This window comes from Abramis brama (genome assembly GCF_963993115.1).
Source record: "Abramis brama genome assembly, chromosome: 9".
NCBI classification, from domain to species: domain Eukaryota; kingdom Metazoa; phylum Chordata; class Actinopteri; order Cypriniformes; family Leuciscidae; genus Abramis; species Abramis brama.
The window spans coordinates 35,831,764-35,850,171 of NC_139971.1; the positions used below are offsets into that span (position 1 = coordinate 35,831,764).

The 18,408-nt window shown below is 36.8% G+C and overlaps 1 protein-coding gene across 1 annotated transcript; it reads right to left on the bottom strand.

The window, feature by feature from the left end:
- Window positions 1-1,227: 1,227 nt before the first annotated feature.
- On the bottom strand, window positions 1,228-18,157 carry nutf2 (nuclear transport factor 2). The gene is made up of 5 exons (XM_084125243.1): window positions 18,056-18,157; window positions 12,646-12,767; window positions 9,367-9,438; window positions 7,198-7,296; window positions 1,228-1,985 (listed from the first exon to the last, which is right to left on the bottom strand). The coding sequence occupies exons 2-5, from the start codon at window positions 12,742-12,744 to the stop codon at window positions 1,872-1,874; spliced, it is 384 nt and encodes a 127-aa protein (XP_083981369.1). The 5' UTR covers window positions 12,745-12,767; window positions 18,056-18,157; the 3' UTR covers window positions 1,228-1,871.
- Between the last annotated feature and the right edge of the window lie 251 nt (window positions 18,158-18,408).

Consider the following 18,408-nt stretch of genomic DNA (forward strand, 5'->3'; position numbering starts at 1 on the left):
TTGACGGACACTTAAATTTTAACAAGATAACCTGTTTTTAGAGATCACTAATAAATATTTATATTTTATTGTCGTGTCATCATTATTATTGAACTTATTCAATTTTGTTGTAGTAGTCAGAAAATCGCCTAAGCAAGAAAATAAATATTTCATCTAGTTCCTTCACCACCTATAAAAATAACAATAACATCACACTTTACTTTGATCTCCTTTATTTCCACATACATGTATGCAACTGAAGTAGTCTCTTACTGTATTCACATTGTATTACTGTTGTTTTTGTTGGAAAAATCAATTCTTCTTTTGCTATTCCCCTCAAACCACAAATGAGAGGGTGTTTCTGAAGGTTCGAGCAAGCATGACGAACGTGTACAATACATGTATTTGCCCAGCAAAAATATGTGAGAAATCGACTCATTAATGATGTTCTAACAGATGTGTTTAGATATTTCAGTGCAAAAAGCTACAACTCAGAAGACATCTCTCTAAAATATCTGTACCATCTCTTGGCACAAAGGCCTTCATATTTTGTGAATATGATTTTCTAATCCTAAACAATGAGCATAACTCCTTTAGTGTAAACATGTGAAAATGAAGAGAATCACCTCTTATTCCCACAAACTAGTATTTCTGATGTCACGTTTCATGCTTCGTGATCCTTCTTAAGACGGTAATGTCAAAATATAAACCTAAATATAGAAGGTAATAACAGCTTTGGGCACACTACAAACTCGATGGCATTTACATTCATACTTACAAAACATAACAAGCTTATGAAACATAACATCCCACATCCCATTACGGGGAAAATAAGCCTCTAAAAGCACTACGAAAATTAATCTGCACTTCTGGGGTTTTTCTGTTTGCCTCAAACTCATTTTTATCCATGCCTAAACTTGCTTTATGTGATATAGCATCATTGAAGGACGCATATAATTTTTCCTTTTTTCAACAAGAGCATCCATTGATGATTCTACTATTCATAGGGTTAGGGTTACATAGAAAATGTTGAAAAATAATTTTTAGTATGAACATCTGCTTCAGGAGACACTGGCCACCTATAACAAGAGAAATACCGGCTCCATTGTGTTTGGCTCTGCTCAAATAAAACAATAATCTTCATGAGAGAATCTAATATGAAACAGTATCAAAAATATGAACAGTCAAGCATAGAAAAGGGGGAAAAAGGTAGAGGCACAACCAGACAGGGGGATGAACAAGATGACGTTGTTAAGAAAAAGTCAAAGGTTTTATTGTGTATCGTGGCTTGGAAATTATTGTCACAGAGAGCAGTGAGCAGAAATCGGGAAGCACACTGGTCTGAGGGGAAGGGGAAATCAGGGTTGTGTTCTTTGGATAGCTAGAGCAACCTGACATCACAATGAATGGAGACACCAATTTCCAAGGGGGGGGCACAAAAACAACAACAACAACAAAAAAACAAAAAATCTAAAGCATATTCTAAAAACAAGCTGATAACAATTTGTACTTAAGCAAACAAAGACAGACAGTTGTTATTTCAAAGTCAAAAATCAGCAACTAAAATGTAAATATCAAACAGCCGAGGTTAGGTTAATACGTGTTTGTCCTGGTCAGGGCGTCCTCTGATCTTTCAGCTCCCCATCATCATGCAGGTTGGGGAAGGAAAAGGGTCAGTTTGATGGATGTGTGGGCTTTCAGCAAAGAAACGTCATTTCTGGAGTAGAGGCAGTAATGTATATGCCTGCATGTTTTCTGTGATTGACTGCTGTAATCCGGTGACGTTTCTCTTGAGTGTGATGAATGAAGAGCTGATTGACAGGTACAGGCGTCATCAGGGTGGGCCCCATCCTCCACCTTCCCCCACTTCCCTCCTGCTAACCATGGGACATTTAACCAAAATTGTGCAGCGACAGGCGGAACATGTCATTGGTGCAAACCCACGCCTCGTTAATGTTCTTCAGGATGAAGCTCTGATGGAATCCCATGATGGGGTCATCATCTGCCTAGACAAAGCAGAAACACGGAGACTTAGACGGAAGATTTCATTCTGTGCAATACCTCATTAAAGAGAAGAGGTATAGCTAAACCAGAGCTAAAAATTCAAATTCTGTTACACTTAATCAAAAATCATGCATGTTTTCAGATATGTTTAGCAAATTTCAAGGCAAATTAATCCAGATACAGAAAGACAAAATCTGCATTAAGCAACCAAGACAAATTTAAGGCTGAGAGTTTGTCACACTATTCAAAATTTTTCCCCAAAAAGAAGTTAATTTAATTAATATTTTTTTAAAGGATATGTTGGTCAGTGAAGGTGAACTAAAAATAAAAACATTACGGTATATAAGACAAATGCATGGAAAGGTTATAAACAATCTGGGTCAGTTTCTCATTAACACTGAGCCTAGTTCTGGGCATCAAATTATCTTCAGTAATGAATCACCATAAATAATACAATAACCCAAGACAAGGGATCATCTATGTCATGTATACTGACCTTTTATTAGGTTATTGTATTTTATTTAAGGTATAGTTCACCCTAAAATGAAAATCAAGTTATCATTTACTCACCCTGGTGTTGTTCTAATGTCGTATTCCCTTCTTTCTTTTTCAAACCACAAAATTAGAATTTTTAAGAAATGTCCTATTCGCGCTCTTAATGGCAGTAAATAGCAACCAGCATCAAGCTTTTTAAAAAAGACGCAAAAGTATCACAGAATGATCCCATGCAACACGTGTTGTATATTCCAAGTGTTCTTGTGGTATACGATAGGGTTTGGTGAAAAGCAAACTGAAATTTAATGTATTATTATTTTAAGAAAATCCTGACATTGGCCATTGGTCTTTCATGCTCGACTGCACGTTCATGAGACTCTAGCGCTGCAGTTGTGAGAAATCAAGATTACCAAAAATGCGACATGAAATATAATCCATGTACCTTCTCTAAGGTGAATATATCCGTTGTGTTCATCCTAACAAGAAATTATTGAGTCATTTAGACTGTCATCTGATAACCGGAGTTCCGGTCTGGAGAAAGTACATGGATACTTTTTTGGGGATTTCAAGGCAACGTATTATATGTCGTGGTTTTAATTAGTCTTGATTTTTCACACAACTTGTGTTCTTTTTCTGGATGAGTCGGACTGAACAGGAGTCTCAAAAATGCACACGTGGCATAGCCGTGCAGAGAAGATCAACGGCCAAGGTCAGGATATTCATTAAAAAAGACGGTTCATTTTCGGTTATACCGGTTATGGAATATATGAAACGAGTTGCATGGGATCATTTTGTGATACTTTTGCATCTTTTTTAAAAAGTTTGATGCTGGTTGCTATTCACTGGCAAATTCTCCTTTTGTGGTCCGAAAAAACGGCATTAGAACAACACCAGGGTGAGTAAATGATGACTTAATTTTCATTTTAGGGTGAACTATCTCTTTAAATACACTCACTGATGTAACTCAAACAAAAGAAGGTTAACAAGGTTACAAACTGCTTTCTGTGCAAGATAACCCATGCACTGAATACAACTCTGCTGTTAAAACTTGAAGATGTCATTTTAGTACACATTAAACCCAGTGTTTTAGTACACATCAGTGCAGTGTTGTTATTCTTAACTAAAACTACGAATAAATTGTTAATTAAAAACAAAGCTGAAATCAAACAGAAAATTTATATTTTTATTAAGTTTATATAAGCTTTTGCCTGGGCAACTAACTGAAAAAAAGTTTGAGCCGAAGTACTAAAATGAATAAAACTAGAATAAAATCATTTAAATTATTTAAAACAATAAAAACCTAAACTAAAATTAAAAATGAATGTATAAAAATAAAACCTCATTTAAAATGTAATAAATACTAAATTAAAAATAATTTGACCCCAATGGTCAAATATTTAATAACTAAATATTTATAACTGAAATCTAAAAACCTTAACAGAAATACAACTGATCCCAAAAGTGCCATATTCACACATTTTGAGTTCAAGTCATCCCATGATGGCTAAAATACAGAGCTCTTCATAACAAATCTTTAGAGTTCAAAATAAAAGTCGTTGCTCATTAAGTTGAACTCGATTTTTTTTCACGTCACTCATTCATTGGTTGTTTTGATGCTGCAAAGGCGCAAGGAGATCGACAAACACACAACAGGCAAATTGGCATCAACAAATTCAGCATGTTATGACATTCCCACCATACTAGATCCACACAGATGCTTGATCTGAACACAGCTTAAAGCCGTTAGTAGAGAGAGCCTGTATGGTGTGCGTGAACCCAAGCGGACACTGGTCCTTACAGACATTATTAGGAGGAGGAAAGGCCATGTGACCACCGAGAGCCTTTAGGCTCAAAGGTTGTGCAGGGCAAGCCTGAAGACTTCATTGGTGCAAACCCAGGCAATGTTGATACTTTTCAACAGAAAGGTCTGGTGGAAGCCCAGCACCTGGTCATCGTCTGCCTGATAGACAAACACATATACTACAGCTCTGAAATACTTATGAAATCTTTGACTGCGCACTACGATGTCACGTAAGGTGAGAGGGAAAATCAAGAGAGGCTGAAACCTTCCACGGCTGCTCTCGAGTTACCGTATTTTCCGCACTATAAGGCGCACCGGATTATAAGGCGCACCTTCAATGAATGGCCTATTTTAGAACTGTTTTCATATATAGGGCGCACCGGATTATAAGGCGCATAGAATAGAAGATACTGCAGTCAAACGTTTGACTGGGTTTGCGTTATGCAGTGGTCACCAACCTTTTCAAGCCTAAGATCACATCCAAAGTCCAAATGTAAACCAAGATCTACCACTTGCAAAAAATGATGAAAAAACAAGTGGCTGAGCTGTAAAACCTTGTTACTCGACACGTCCGCATGAGCGCGAAGGTAATAAAAAAACTAATATCCGTCTGCTCGGGCAGATTCGGCTCAAAGTCGTGCATCATCGGATGCGGAAGCGCGCGCGGCAAAAATGACGTCATTGTAACAGCGCGCGCGCCTCCGCATCCGAAGATGCACGACTTTGAGCCGAATCTGCCCGAGCAGACGGATATTAGTACATCTCATCACACCGGCACCCAGTTTGCGCGTCTAAATCAGTTGATTGGTCTGGTGTTCAGTCTAAAACAAAACAGTTGCGTCAAGTATAAATGCCTCGTCTGTTTGGGGAGGTGCGCGCGCAGTCAGCGGAGGCTCGCGCTCCGGTGCCAGGCGAAAGTATAAACAAAGTTTAAGTCAGCGGTTGTTTTACAGACTTTAATATAAGGCGCCAGATCCATATATAAGGCGCTCCGGATTATAAGGCGCACTGTCGTTTTTTGAAAAAATTCAAGGCTTTTAACCTGTTAACCGTTGCCAGAGCGCGGACGCACTGAAGCGGTTTTATTTATATATAGTTCAAAGTTACTATCAGATTTAATGTTATACCTTGACAAACTATACATCATTAAAAAGATATAAGACTCAAGTTTCAGAATTTGACCACTATTGTATTCTGAGAAACTTATAGCGACAGTTATTTCTTAATTTGTTTCAGGAGTTATGAAATGAAAAAATTAGTCGATACCTTTGATATGAATTATGCGCGTCAGCCGCTTTCATTCATAAAAAAACTCCCGTGCCGTCGTCATGACAGCGATACACAAAACAACGTGCCTCAGGGCTTTAGCTCAAAAATGTGCAGATTTGGAGAAATATTGATATATTCTCATAGGTTTACATCAGATTTCTATAGACAGGAATAATATTTATTCAATTTATACCCAAATGCGTCGATGTAATCATTATGAGCGTTTGCATAACTCTGATACTGTGTTTTGAATTCATACCAATAGCCTGAGGGCGCCCTCGCCGCCCTGTGCACAGTATTAGAACATGAAGAAGTGCCATAATCATGTGACAATCCAGGAAGCCTCGAACACACACAAAGCTAACGAGATCGCGCTGTAACTATGGCTGTAACATGCAGTTTTGAAGACAATAAACATGTTTGCTATGATATTTGAGTTACCTGTGTTTTTCAATCCATGCCAGGTATTTCCATAATAATAGATTATATTTATAATGTAATGCTAATCTATATAGAATCGTTGTGCAGAACACTATTCAATAGTATATTTTCTGTCTGATTTTTTATCTGAAGCCAAATTAGATCACAAAAAATTATTTAAAATACTCGATTTGCTTTATAAAGTAAGTTTATAAGCACAAACATGGTTTTAATCTCATAAATTGTCGTGTATTGATGGTGTGCTAAGCTAACATGCTAGCTAGCCCTAGGTGCACCTGCCACCTAGAAGTTATATTTTTATTATTTTTTGAATGCTTACTGAAATGTTTCTTTATTCAAGAAATGCATTTGATACAGTTTAAAATGTAAGGGTGAACTTTAAGAAAAGAAATTAGTGACTGAAACCCTATGAATAGCCTGTGAATAGCCAGTCGTTAGTAACTATAATGCAGACAAAAGAAATGCATATTTAGAGCCATAACTAGGCTGGAGAGGTGTGAATGTGTGCAGGGGGAGACTGAGACTGAATGGGGCTCGTTTGCACCACAAAACAATAAAGACAATATACTGGATAGATGGTTAGAAGATGACAATAAACATCAGTAGCATTTTAGCGTCAAATCAAAATAAAGTCACATGACATGGTCTTGAAAAACATTTCACTAAATACAGAGTTTTGGACTTATTATCTTAAGATTTTAAACATAAAATGTTTAGACATGTGGCATTAGCTGTAGTGCATTTCTAGATTGCTCCAGTGCCAACTTCAATTTTTTTTTCATGAGGATGTTTCATAAAAAATAATTTCTAATAACTTTACAAAACTTTGAAGCTATTTATAACAATTTTTGTCATTATGACAATAATTAATTCTACATTTACAATAAACTGCCAGGTGTCAGCTTTCAAATGAGATCATACTTGTGCTTTTAGTACAAAGGGTTCATGAACTGTATCTGTTTCAGTTTGGGTATGTCATTTCTTGGGATTTTTCAAAAGTGGGGTTACAGCTTAACAGGTTAAGTGCGCCTTATAGTGCGGAAAATACGGTAAATGCCACTGCGATTAATGTTATGCATTTCAAATGGGCAAGAATACACTTTTAGACCTTTATCCCATACATATTTGCCAAAACTGTTCACCTCAAGCGTTGCTGCAATAGCATAACTGTCAGAAACCAAAACTAAACTTAAAGAAAATGTACTTACTTTTAGTTGGCCTACTACCATACTCAATATGCAGCTATCAGGGGTGGGCTGGTGGTCTTGTGCTGTTATGCTGTGAGCTATTTTTGTGAAGGGCAGGCTCTGAAAAAGATAAAAACAAAAAATGATGTATATCATCAATGTATATTAAATGGAAAGATACCTTACTACTAGGGATGCACGATATATCGACCACATATCGATATCGGCCGATAGATAATATATGATTTACTTCAGTTGAGAGATGCGTGCTGTTCGCCATGATGGTTTTGAATGATTGGAATCTCTTCGAAAAGGAAGATATGTCACATAGGCTTCATAACATTATAATAAGAACTGTTGATCGCCTGTAAAAGAATGTTGTGAATTCTTGTTTGCCAGTGTTTCAGCGCAACGAGCGCGTCTGGAGTTAAACCTTCATGACAAGCACAGTCAAGTTCGCTTGAGCATTCGCAGCATTTTGTGCCATTGTAAGCTGCAATATGTTGATCATCTTTATCTTTAGCATGCGCAGCTCAAACAGCAATGCAAATTTATAACTATAATTGGGACTGTCATATATATGCCATTATAATGAGAACACTATTGTAATAAAACGTTGTGAATTCTCTGGGTTTAGTTGCCATTTCCGCGCGTTGTTGTGGAAATAGCACGTCCAGAACAGGGATTACACGTTCTGACCAGCAATCAAGTTCGCTTGTGCATTCACGTCATTTTGTGCATATATAAGTCGTTATATTAACTTAATGTAATATAAATATCTGATTAATCTCACATAGTTTTGTTGATTTAAACAACCTGCTAGAAAGGTTTTTCAGTTTCCTGGTGTTAGTTCTCTTCAGCTTCAGCGCGCGCGATCAAACAGCAATGCAAAACATTAAAAGCTATGATTGCGACTGTCATATAATTATAATTGTATACACTATAGTAATAAAAAGTTGTAAATTCTTTGGGTTTAGTTGCATTCTTCAGCAACCGTTGAGTTGATTAACCTTCTAGCAAAGCAATTCAGTTTAACATTAGTTCTCTTCAGCTTCAGCGCACACAGCTCAAACAGCAATGATGTAATTTGAAAGAGTAAGCCTAATATTAAAGATGTTTACTATTACTGTATTATTAAAAATGTTTAATTTAAAAAAAAAAAACATTGATGCGTTATTAATAACAAGCATTTTTTTGTTCTCGTATTATTTTCATCAACAATGTGGTTTGATTAAAATAATTTCTTTATTGTCCGTGCGGAGGCGATTCCGTTTTATTTATCCATGGCACATGCATTTTATTTCTTTATATGCAGCCCAGTGTTTGCATTATTTAGGTATTTTATTTAAATTTTTTGTTAGACAATAGATTTTTTGGTAACACTTTACAATAAGGTCTCATTTGTTAATGCATTAACTAACATGATCTAACAGAGAGCAATAGCCTTTGTTAATGTTAGTTAATAAAATATTTTTATTGTTACAATAACAATATTGTCATTGTCACAAGTAATTTGCCACTGTTAGTTCACAGTGCATTAACTAATGTTAACAGATACAACTTTGGATCTTAAAAATGTCTTATAAAATGTTGAGCTTAACATTAACTAAGATGAATAAATGCTGTAGAAGTATTGTTCATTAATTGTTGGTTCATGTTAACTAATGCTAACAAAATGAAACCTTATTATAAAGTGTTACCATTTTTTGTAATAAAGAAAGCTGGCCATAGGAGTGTAAAATTAATTTGAAAAGTTAAGGAATCTTACACTGTATACAAACATTGTATATGTTTGATTTATGTTGAAGTGTTTGGGACATGGCTTTTAATTGTGAGCCTTTTGTTTATGTATACAGGCTATCAAAGTATACAAAATTTAAATTTAGATTTATCGGCCAATATATCGGTTATCGGCTTTCAAATGTAGAGAATTATCGGTTATCGGTATCGGCCAAAATTGTAATATCGGTGCATCCCTACTACTTCAAATACGTACTGTAATTAAAGAAATGATCAATATTTAAATGTGGATGTACTGTCTGAAACAGTACTGCCTCTACAATAGATCTGTACAATATCGGTTGATTTTAGTTTTTTTTGGGTTTTTTTAGGAAATAAGAAATGAACCCTAACCTATTAAACTACTTTGAATCAAATTCCACATCTAACAAAACACACACAAATACTTACGGAAAGCTTTTCGACAATGGCTGCTTTTCCCTGGAATTGCTGACCCTCCCACGTAAGGCATGACGCATCAATCTAAGAGAAAAAGAACATGTAGATGAGCTAAATAAGCCAATATGTAGATAGTGAAGCAGTGCTTTGGCCAGTCTTATACATACATGTATGTATGTGTATATATAAATATAAATATATATATATATATATATATATATATATATATATATATATATATATATATATATATATATATATATATATATATATATATATATACACATCTTCGCTGTCGGGTGGAAACCTTGTATCTCCAATAACACTACTTTTCAGAAAATGGAAAAAACTATTTATTTTTTTTTCAAACAATTAAACACCACATTGTTAAAGTTCATTTTATGGCTTTATATATAGTCAGACTTTCATGTGTCATTATATTATTAACATTTTACCAAAATCAAGCTCAAATGGAGTTACAAGGTTTTTACAAGGAATTTTGGAGAATTTCAGACATGCGCGTTTTGTCCGTCATTAGAACGGCTGCATCTGAGGCAGTAAGAGCATCGCATGACCTTTTCATCAATTTACAGGTTATAAAGTGCTCAGTTTATCCTGTCATTTGGCCAAAATCTCATGTTACTGAAATCAATGTGCTATTCTCAGGCCATTTAAGACAGTATTGGTTACAACTCGACGACAATTGCTAGACTAACACACACTTCTTCGCTCCTCAAATACATAAAACATTAGCCATATATAGTTTTAAGATTTAGTCACATGCTCTTTTTACTACTTTTCTTTGGTTAAATATTTGCAAAACCCACAGACAGATGTAAAGGGTGACCAATAGTAATGATTATGAAAAAAAAAAAGAGATACGAGGTTTCCAACTGACAGCAGAAAATTTTGTAAATTAACAAGAGACAGTGACAAATACCAGGTGCACTCACAGAAGATAAACAAATCACACATAAATACTTTATTTTAATCCACAGATTACACTAATATATTTTGTTTGTTAAATTTCCTCAACAAAATATCCAACATCAATATTGTTTAAAATATAGATCCAAAATATAGATCCAAGTATGAGCATTTTAGGCAAACAACAATTCTGGCCTGAAAAGACTCTTCTGTTGAACACACGACAAAACTCGTTTGTTACTGGGCATCTAGCGTCACTCTGCAAGACATAAACCAAGGGACGCTTTGAACACTAACGTGATGGCAAGACAGAGAGACAATAAAAACATTTCTAATTGATATCTCTCTCTCTTAGCTAAAGGCACCCACACACAACAAGATAATCGGGCCGATTTTTTGCCCAATTCCCCCCTTCCGACAAACCTGTGAAGTCCCGATTATCTTGATGGTTCTACTGATTCTCTTATCAGATTTTCCCTGTGGTGCGAGGTGTGTTAAGAGTGATTGAATCTGCTCGGAAGAAAATCGAGGTATGGAGTTTTTTTGTGCGTCTTTTTTATGCAATCAAACAAACTGTGTTTGAGAGCAAAAATAACTTTATTGTAATTATAAAAAATAAAAGATTGCAAATAAAAAGTATTTTTTCCACTTCTTGCGAGTTGAAATGTTTTGAATTCAAGTGAAGCTGCCCTTCATTAGGCAGTATCTAAGTACCAGAATGGCAGACTGAAGTGCATTTAGCTAGATAACCAGTTAACTTTATAGGATCTCTAGCGGCACATGATGTTGTTGTTTACATTCAGAGCAGGATATTACTATGACAGTCTTATTTCATCTTGACCTGTATATCATTAAAAAGAATTTAGGGCTCTAGCTTCAATATTTGACCACTGTTTATGATAAACATGGTTACCAGTGACAGCAATTTTTCATTTCTGTCAGAAATATATATCAAACATGCAAAACCATACCAGTTATTGCCATTTCAAATGAAATAATGAGATGTATCTCGTTGATTTAGGGCATTATAAGAATAAAGGATGTGTAAATGAGAAATGTATATTAGGATCAAAAGGGCATGGCCAAGAAAGCCTGCAGCAAATGGGCAGAAAGTGCAATAAAGCAGCTGTATAATGTCACCTGTGTAGAGTTCAAGAGTTTATAAAAGTTTGGTGCAGTGAAATATAATCAAACTTTGGATTTTGTTAGGCCATTATAGTGTTTGTCATCAGCCATAGTCATATTTAGCACTCCCTTGAACATGGCTGAAAAAGACTGAGTGCTCCAAAATGGCTCATGCAACTGTATTATTCAATGTTAAGTTCTATAAAATTGTTAATGTAAATAATGATCAAAATGTCTATTTCTTTAGGGCATTATTAAGCCCATGTGTTATATCTAACAGCAATGCACTCTACAACCCCGCACGCTGTCAGAATCAGACTGACGGGAACGCGTAGTGGGCGTGGCCAAATTATTGCACCAAGGGAGAGTGACCAATAGAAACAGGTCTTAGATACTGCCCACTGAAGTGCAGCTTCAGTTTTTAGAGGTTTTTTAGAGGCAAATGTGTGTGTGAGTGATGAAAACTGCACAAAGAAAAACAAAACATTTACTCGCACTGAGTTTTGCTATTAGTTACTTTATTTTTGTAATTAAAACAGCTTTAAGAAGACTTTTTATTTGCAATCTTTTCTTTTTTTAGCTACAATATAATTGTTTTTTGCTCTCAAACAATATGTTCGATTGAATAAAAAAGACGTAAAGTATCGGGGCTGCAACGATCTCAAATCATAAACATCCAACATGTTGAATATTTACAATCAGAAATCTGGCCACGGCACATATTACTTAAAACAGTTAACAGAAACCTGTTGTGTGGGGGGAACCCCGAGAACAAACGCACACAGATTGTTACGTGGAACGAAACAATACCAAATCGAAAGCGAGCTGACGGAAGACAGATACATAACATGACTTCATCCAGACCTTTTTCTTTTTTTCCACTAATTTTCTGTAAAAAACAGTCCGAACACTATCACCATTTCTTCTTGTCCGTCGTCTGCCATGTTTGCTTACTCTAGTCACGTTTGACTGCGAGATTTCCAGTGTTCAGTCGGGACTCTGGTTGTTTGTGAATGGAATCTGTTAGTGTGTGGTGTGCTGTCTTAGCCACATGTCGCGGCACTCCACACATTATAGGAACAAAAGTGTAAAATCTATAATTTTTTTATTGTCATGTTTGTGGTCTCTTATATTTTGAAAATCTGATAAGTTTTTAAAAAATCTTTTAGTGTGGGACAGCCTTAAAGGACTAGTCAAGAGAGAACTATCCTGAGCAAAAGAACTAGACACAATACTCACATATATTGATCCAAGTTGAGTCCTGTCTGTGTCAAACAGCTGATAGTAATGTTGCACAAAGCTGGATCCTATTTGTTCCCAAATCGGCTTGTCTCCCATTCTGATTCACCCTTCTACAGGCACTAGTGGAGACAGAATAAATGACTCAATGTATATGACTTACTGAGGGCTGACAAATGACAACCATTGACAAGATCATAAGTACAAAAAAAAAAAAAACAGAAACTTAAGGAGATTTTAATCTACATTTAAAGGTGCACTGGCTTTTATTTGACCCAATGTTACTTACCAGCCATTTTGGACTTCATACTGACAGCTAAAAGCATGCGGCACAGATACACAATTTTTGTATACTGAATGCTGATACTTCACACCAAAGTGTTTGTTTTGTTTTTATACTATCACTTGTGCGTGTATTGTGTATGTTACACTGTTTGGTTTGTTTAGATTTACGTGTGTAATAGGCTTCACACACTGACCGAAAGCAATATGTGAAGTAAACATTATTAGTAACTTGTCAATTGCATGATAGGGCTGGTCATGTGATATCAACATGGCGGCCCACTCTGATAGAGTCATCTCATGTGAGTGTAAATCATTTGAATGATATTTTTCTTTGTCTGTATGCCAAATTTTTATTTAGCATAAAATGACTAATTTCACCTTTTTAGTTTAGCTGACAGTATATGTCCAAACATAGACCTACACACACACAGACAAAAAAAAGAAACAAATCATTTCAAACAACAAAAGCACACAAAATTAAAAAGCCACACAGATCAGACCAAACATGGCTTAATTAAAGGACTGTTCACCAAGGACAATAACTCTAGTTTTAATACTATGGGAACCAAGTGCAGGGCCTGAATTTCGTTTTGGTAAATCCCAAATAAATTATTATATTTATCTCACCTAAATGTTTGCGCTCATTGCATTGTTACAATGGGGTAATATTGTTGTTAAGAATTTACACAACACAAGGAAGCTTGATTTAAATTGTTTAATTAAATTGAAAAAAGTAGCATTAATAAATACAATAGAATAAAGATACAAATAAAGACAAATAAAGAGAAAAGTTTTTTAATAGGTCTAACACTAGTATTCAGAAACACAGAAACTGAATAAAGTAATCAAATGGAAAATAACACTGGGTAGTATTTTAGTCCGGACTAAATTAAATACATAGGCTATTAATCCTGATTCCTTCAACTTAAAGCTATCTTTTGTTGTTTTGACAACAAAATTAATGACAGACACATATGGCTGCCGTCACTTAAAGAGCTAGTGCACGGATCCTGTGTTCATTATACTGTCACATGCATGTTAAGCTTATTAAAGACAAAACCGACTATGTTTAGAGTGTACTCACGAAGACCGAAATTGACACAGTTTTGCGTGTGAAAGCAATATAATCCATGAAAAAGAACTTTTGTTACTGGCCAGCTGTTTTTGATGCAGCTTTTTTATGAATGTGCGCATTGAAAATCATCTCTCAGAGAGTGCGCGAGCACTGAATAGTTTAAAATTGCATGAATGTTTTAATTGGTAAGACTTAAAAAGACGTGCATATGGTAAACTTCAGTCACGATGCACTGCTGGCCCGATTGTGCAAGTGAATATTCCGCCATGTCTCTGCCATGTGTATTATCGCCGGCTGCAGCGCTTGATGCTTGCCTTGCGCAACACATTTTGAGAGACAGAAGCCCCTTTCAAACAGAGATTCCGGAAAATACACAGATAATGTGTCCCAGGATTTGTACAGGGATCATTTGATTTTGGTTCATTCACACTGCCAGTGATTTTCCGGTGTTGTGCCGAATTTTGACCCCCGTCAAATTATTACCCCCCTAGTATTGGTAGGTTTAGGATTAGTTGTGGGGGAGGGGTTAGGATTAGGGGTGGGGTTAGGATTAGGCAATCAGGTACTGACTTCAACAAGGGCGGTAATAATTTGGCAGGGGGTCGAAATTTGGCACAACACCTAAATCTGTGAGTGCGTTCACACACATCCCGTAAAGATCCCGTAAAGACATGTGACGTCAGGATGTGATAACTCCTGTCAGATGTCATTTCTACACGAAGACGAGTCCATACTCCCCAGTAGCGCCACTGGGTTTGCCGAGTGGCTCGTTCCCCATATGCTGTAGCATAGGTTGTAGAAAGGCCCACGCGCTGGCACATCACTGCGACACACCCCTTACGACATTGGTCCTGGCTTTTGTTCACACAGGGCGTGTTCCAGGACTGATCCTGGCAATGTTACTAGGTCCCCATCCAGGCATCGGACGTGTTTGCGTTCACACAGAAGGCCCTCTAGCAATTTTACAGCAATTTCCCGGGATCAACGCGCTGTGTGAAAGGGGCTAGAGAGATAAAAGACGCGGCACCACTGAACACCCATACTGTTTGTGAAATTGCGTCTCGCAAATAGTTGTTAAAAGACTGATTTGATTTTATAATCTGTGTGGATTAATTTACTAACACAACCTACATGCTAAAGTGAATCAATGATTGCGGGAATTTCCCGCATTATAAATGGGAGACCTGTGGGAATAAATGGGAATCCCGCGCCGAAATTCGAGCCCTGAAGTGTGCTGCACACACCCTGAAAAGTGAAGCCAAACCATTTCAATCACCCCTGGTGGCTGGCTGGAGTATAGGTTATGAACCCCACCCGCTGAATGGGATGAGCTAAACTAAATTTTAAAAATTACACTTAAAAAAAATCTGTCATTTTAGTTAGTTCTTATCACACTGACATATGTTCAAGAGTTCATTTTTATAATAAGTTTGGTTTTAGTGTCTTCCGATTTGATGCTATAAAAACAGGGTATTTAGTGTATTTCTCGAAACGTTTTTTCATTAAGAATTTCTATTTTCATTTTACAGCCAGTAGTGTGAAACTCAGAGAGGGCCTCCGAGAAGGCCTCAGGTCACAGAGTGCACAATGTCTCACTTTAGCAACTCTGTGCAAAACACCCAGCCAGCTGTACCAACCACTGTGGAACATCAGATGTTTTAATATGAAGATCCGTTTATCAAGCGCAATGATGCAAATGACACTGTAAAAACGGGTTTTCTATGTTACTTTGATTATAAACTAGGTGACGGCTCTCCACTATTAGGAATGGAGCCAAGAAAAGAGATGATTGAAGAGGGAGTACAAAAAAAGCATGGGTGAACAATAATTTAAAAAAATGACCTAATGAACACTCATTGGTTGAGCAAAGTTGGGGGGCAAGGTGTAAGAAACAGTATTATAATGAGGGTCTTGATTGAGGTTGTTAGATGATCACCTGGCTGAAACCCCTGAATCGAGAAGTTTCTTCATAAACAAAGACTGAATCTTGCCACTACAGGTGTAACATCATGATTGACAGCTGTGCTTGAGAAAAGGTGTGTTCGACTTGAAACGGCACTCGGTGTACGTCATCAAAGTAGCGCGGGAGCGATTAGAGAGCAGACGGCTCCGTATGCTTTCGAGTTTCTAATCGCTCTCGCTGTACTTTAATGTCACACTCTGAACAGTCTGCACATCAACGCTTCAAGTCAAACACACCTATTGAGTCTACAGTAGCATGACATGGGCGGGACCTTTATACAGCAGCTCCACCTCAGGATAACTACTGGCTCCAAATGACATAATCCACAATGGTTCATTTTTCTACAGTGGAAGGAAGTGGAGACACGTTGTCCATCTTTTTTTTCTTCTTTTTTTTACAGTCTAGGCTATGAGAATAGTTAAGTCCACACAACAACTATAACTACAAAGATGAACGATGTCATTGGAATCACTTTCAGAACGATTTTGTCCAGCTGATTAATGCTAAAAATACATTTACAGCCAATCAGAATCAATCTGGGCTGCGTTTCCCAAAAACAATTGCCACCAATGGTCTCTACGACCAACAAAGGGTGTTTACAGGACACCGTTTTCAACTAAAAACGGAAAACTTTTTATGGGTTTTAGTCGTTCATCTAACATGACAACTGTGTTTTTGGGGCCTGAAAATGCAAGCTTTTGAAAACAATGCCTTTTATCTTCTCCATGTAAACAACAAAAACGTGAATATGTGAAAACGGTGACGTAAAGTGCATGCATTTTACGTGTTTGCGGGGTGTTTTGACAAGTGACATGGTCAACTACTGAACTGGCATGCATAATACAGCCTTTGTAGTCATTTTCGAATGCTCGATCTATTTAATGTAGGGTGGATTCTAATTGGCTGCCGATGTTTTTATCCCATCAGCCAGGAAAAATCGTTTTGATATCGTTCCTCTGTAGAGTTATCATAATAGTTGTAACTTGTGGTGTGGACTTAACTATTCTCATAAATTATAACAACTGTTAAAACTTTATAGTTATCTTCCTTGATGTGAACGGGCCTTTATAAACTTCTTTCTACTTAGAAACTCAGTCATGGAATCTGACACACTCCTGCTCCACCCTGTTAGACACTCATACAGATTTGTCAGCAACTTTGGCTGGTTAATGTATCATGTGCTTGCTTGGGCCATGATTCACTGCAGTCTTTCAAACTTAAACAATGAATTTCTTCCAAAATCTATAGTGTGCCCTGACATCTAACAAGTACAATCATTCCTTTTATAGTTCTGAACTACACAACACGCATTTAGTTGAGTTGTTAATGACAATTTATCTCAAATTACAAATGTATGGGTGACAATAACTAACTTGCAACCAACACGCTGGAACGATTAGTCAAGCTAGAGAAGTCGATTAAAATGACACTTAAATGAATGACTGATTTATAAATAAATAAAAACATTCGTCTTGCCATTCTAAAGAGGATTTTAAAGGTTTTAGCTTGGTAGGTTGGCTACAAGTAGGCTACTAACTCAATGAATTCAAATCAGTCAGTGGCGATATGATGACTTCCGAATTGTGGTTAGAATCATTCCTTCCAACTTCAACAACTATTTGATCGAGAACGTTACTAACCATTAAAAGTCAACATGCTAAGAGTATTAGCTAGCTTTCATTGGCCTCGGTGAAGACTGATTCATTGTAGCTTTAGCCGACGTGCTAACTGTCTACAGCGAACTCGCCGGCTAAACTGTGATAAGGAAAAAGTTGTGCTTTACGTAGAAGTGAACGTTACTTTTTAAATATCGACTCGGAGTTTGAATAGTGACGGTCAACTTGGAGCAAACGCGCTCTCGTTCCGTTCTAAAAATACCTCAGAGCCATATGAGCTGAATGCGGGCGCAAGACCCTCGCGCGGCCCGTACACGCTCCAGTCCTATAGGCGTGTCCTATTAGCTAGCGCTTCAGATTATTCTTGGAAAAAAGCCCCAGTCCTACTTTGCATAAAGTATATATAAAGTAGTTATGTGTAGTGTAAATACAACGTTAACTGTTATAAGTAATATGTGGCCAACATCTTACCTCAGTGAGCCCTAAACCGAATCCCCCGGTTCCAGTTATGGCGATTCCAGCGCGCCGTGAACAGAAGTTGAGCGGCCTCTTCAGTTTGAGCATGCGCACAGCACTTACACACTGCTTTGAATTTTGGTTCTTGACAGTCAGTCAACCGATTCTTGATGTATTGCTTTCCAAATCTAAAACTAGAGCTTCGAGCAGCAGGTGAATCCAAGAATAGTATACTTAAAATACTCACACAAGTATTGTCAATCAGAAACCATATTTGTACAACTTCTCTGCTATTTAAAAAACTTTCTAAATTCTATGTAAAATAAAACTACATGTGGCAGAAAAGTTCTGTTTAGTTTTCGATTAGT

Excerpts from the sequence above, each read along its gene's own strand:
- nutf2 (XM_084125243.1), bottom strand. The coding sequence starts at position 12,744 with ATGGGAGACAAGCCGATTTGGGAACAAATAGGATCCAGCTTTGTGCAA. Across the intron at positions 9,439-12,645 it reads CTCAACTTGGATCAATATAT|ATTGATGCGTCATGCCTTAC; the intron begins GTGAGTATTGTG and ends TTTTTCTCTTAG. Across the intron at positions 1,986-7,197 it reads TGGTAGTAGGCCAACTAAAA|GCAGATGATGACCCCATCAT; the intron begins GTAAGTACATTT and ends TGCTTTGTCTAG.